Genomic DNA, 3,086 nt, shown 5'->3' with positions numbered 1-3,086 from the left:
TATATATATATATATATATATATATATATTGTTTCCTTGTGTGTCTCTGCTGCAGCAATTCCTTTGCTCCGTTGCTGCAGCATGGCGTTTTCTTGGGGAATATCTTCTTCTTGCTGCTGCTGCAGAGGAAAGGGCATTAAGTACACATCCTTTTGATATGCTAACAGACTACCCTCTACTTCATGAGGCAAGCAGCGCCGGCTGCTGCTGTTGCTGTTGCTGCTGATGCTGCTGTTCTTGCTGCAGCTTTTGCTGCTGTGCGTATTGTCACCTCAGTGGGGGGAGTGCATCTGCTGCGGGTGTTGCTGGTTCTCCTTTGCTGTGCTGTGTCTGCGCCAGACGTTTCAAGCAGCAGCAACAACAGCAGCAGCAGCAGATGCCATGCAGCTCAACGCCCCACACCACCGGGAGCAACAGCAGCAGCAGCAGCAGCAAGCTTTAGACGTTTTCAGCAGAACGTTTCGAAGGGCCTACAGTCTCGTGAGGGCCTCCCCGCCTCCAGAGGAGGGAGAAGTTTCAAGTCTTGCTGCGGAGGAACCTCATATAGAACTTTTCAGTTGCAGCAGCAGCAGCAATGGCAACGTCGACAGCAGCAGGAGAGTTGGCGGAGTTATTGAGCGTTGTAGAATTATTGCTTCAGCTCCTCCTATGCGGGGGAAGGTGCTTACTGCTGTTGCCTTATGCGGCCGCCGGTGTCCCAGCAGCAGCAGAAGCAGCAGCAGCAGCAGCCCACTGACAGGAGCCGAAATACAAAAGTTGCTGCTGTGTTGGTTGCTGCCCTTACAAAAGGAACTGGTAGAAGTTGCCGGGGTACTTGGAGGGGTATTGAATGCTGCTGGCTGTCTACTAGGATCTTCGCTGCAGCGAGCTGCTGCTGCTGCTGCTGCAACGGCAGCAGCTCCCACTTTAGCAGCTGCAGCAGGAGCGGCAGCACCCATCAAGGACTTCTGCTGCAGCCTCTCCCTATGGGGAAGTATGCCGACTGCATCTATCCTCCAATTCGTTGCTTCCATAACAGCAGAAACAGCAGCAGAAATGCTACAGCAGCAGCACCAGCAGCAGCTAGTCCAGCAGCAGCCGCTGCTTCGCGAAGAGGAGCAGCACACGCAGCTGCAGGTGCTAAAGCCATCGGTATGGATTCAGCTGATTCCTTTCTTAAGGGAGGAATCTCTAATGGATTTGCTGCTGCTCTCTGTCTTTAAGGCCAAGCTGCTACAGCAGCAAATCGAGCAGCACCAGCAGCAGCTGCTGCAGATGCAGCACGGGCAGCAGGAGGAGCGGGTGCAGCAGATGTTTGTTGATGCAGTAGAGAGAGTCGTATCCCTTGAACGAGTGTCTCCAGACGCGTGGTTTGCTGCTGCAACAGCAGCAGCGCAGCATCTGCTATCTCTTATTCAGCAACAGCAGAAGATCTTGCAGCTCCTTCGCCCTCTGTCCTCAACCCAATACGAGCATACCAGAAGCAGCAGCGCCAGTCAGCGGCGCCAGCGAGGGTCTCGCAATGAGGTGTATCTGTTAGGAGCTTTCTGTGCTGAATTTGGTGGTATCACACCACAGATGCTTCTGCAGCAACAGCAACAGCAGCAGCAACAGCAGCAGCAACCGCAGCAGCAGCAACAACAACAACAACAGCAACAGCAACAGCTACAACAGCAGCCTCTGGGATTTTACATACGCTGTTGGATGAGGTGCATTGCAGAACCATCAAGCAGCACTTAACGAATGTGCAGTAGATGCCCATCTCGATACAGTAGTAATAGAACCAGCAGCAACTCCAGCTGCACCAGCAGCAGCAACATGGCGGCTGTTGCTATGAGTTGTTTACTGTTGCTTTGCAGGCTCCTTGGGTGTCTTTCAGCCTTGCTGCTGCAACACCGCGTGTCTGCTGCAGCAGCAGCAACAGCAACACAGATCGAAGCCATTTTGCAGCAGCACGAGGTGCATAGTTACTGAGGAGCAGCAACCGCCTAACAGCAGCAGCAGCAGCAGCAGCAGCAGCAGAAGCAGAAGCAGCAGCGTGTATCTGTGTGGTCGTGTCCCTCAGGTTTGTTCTGCTGTCTCTACTGAATGCTCAAAGGAGACTTTGGGGCTTGATAGAGCATGCAAACATTTAAGGACTTGTCAGAGATATTGTCTAACGGAGTTGTTGCAGCATCTGCAGCAGCTCAAGGCCTTTAGCGAACTCATTGCCGGGTTCGTGCTCAGGCTCTAACGTTTAGGGTTTAGGGGCATTGGTGCAGTATTGGTGCATAAGTATCTCTGCCACCGGTTGACTAGGGTTTAGAAATAACGGTTTAGGTTTTAGGGACTAGGGTCTGGTGTTTGCATGCTGAATGCAGGATTTACTTCTGCTTTGAAGCCGGGAGCACGAACTCATCTGAGCCTGCAAGCTACAGGAGGGGGCTACCCCAGCAGGAGTAAACCCTAAACGCTAAACCCTAAATTTGGTCTTATGATGCGTTTGTTGTAAACTAAATGGGCGCCTCCTTCTTCTCCTGTCACTGGCACTTTGGGGCCTAGGGTTTAGGGTTTATTGTCTAGGGTGGATTTGTGCTGCAGGCACCAGTGCGGTGATCTGCTGCCTTCTTTTGTAGGGCATAATGCCAACCTGAAGACGGAAGAGTTGCAGTTGCTTGACCTGTATCTTTCTCTAGCGGGTCTAGGGTTTAGGGTTTAGAGTTGAGGGCTTTTTCGCGTATATCTTAGTCCCCCGGGAGTCTGTTGACTCTTCGGTGTCTCTTTGCCCCTTTTCTTTAAGGACAGAAAGACCCTGCTGTCTGCCCCCCCCCTTGTCTCTTCATAGGAGAAAGGAGCAATAACAGCAAGATCTATGAGCTTATTGCTGCTTTTGTCTTTCTCCGTTTTGTTTTGTATCCCTTTTAAGTGTTTCCCTTTTGGGCCTTCTTAGTGTTTAATCAAGTTTTCTTCTGCCTCCCTTTGCATGCATTGACCCTTTATTGGTCCTTTTCTCTGTCGTTCCTTGCCTTTATCGTAGCCTTTCTTTCAAACAAGAAGAGACAAAAATAATTTAGCGACAGGAGAGCTACAGACGAATAGGCATGTGTCTTTTACCTTTATTTTAATGC

The 3,086-nt window shown here is 51.0% G+C and overlaps 1 protein-coding gene across 1 annotated transcript; it reads left to right on the top strand.

The window, feature by feature from the left end:
• Nucleotides 1-339: 339 nt before the first annotated feature.
• On the top strand, nucleotides 340-2,677 carry EMWEY_00051750 (hypothetical protein, conserved; the record flags this gene model as incomplete). Its single annotated transcript, XM_013479749.1, has 5 exons — nucleotides 340-1,688; nucleotides 1,839-1,938; nucleotides 2,045-2,193; nucleotides 2,340-2,417; nucleotides 2,560-2,677. Coding segments are annotated over 5 exons (1,794 nt in total), but the record flags the coding sequence as incomplete, so codon positions are not given.
• Nucleotides 2,678-3,086: the final 409 nt, after the last annotated feature.

Source organism: Eimeria maxima, genomic scaffold (genome assembly GCF_000499605.1).
Source record: "Eimeria maxima Weybridge genomic scaffold, Emw_scaff1348, whole genome shotgun sequence".
NCBI classification, from domain to species: domain Eukaryota; phylum Apicomplexa; class Conoidasida; order Eucoccidiorida; family Eimeriidae; genus Eimeria; species Eimeria maxima.
This window is presented reverse-complemented; position numbering and strand designations above follow the sequence as displayed.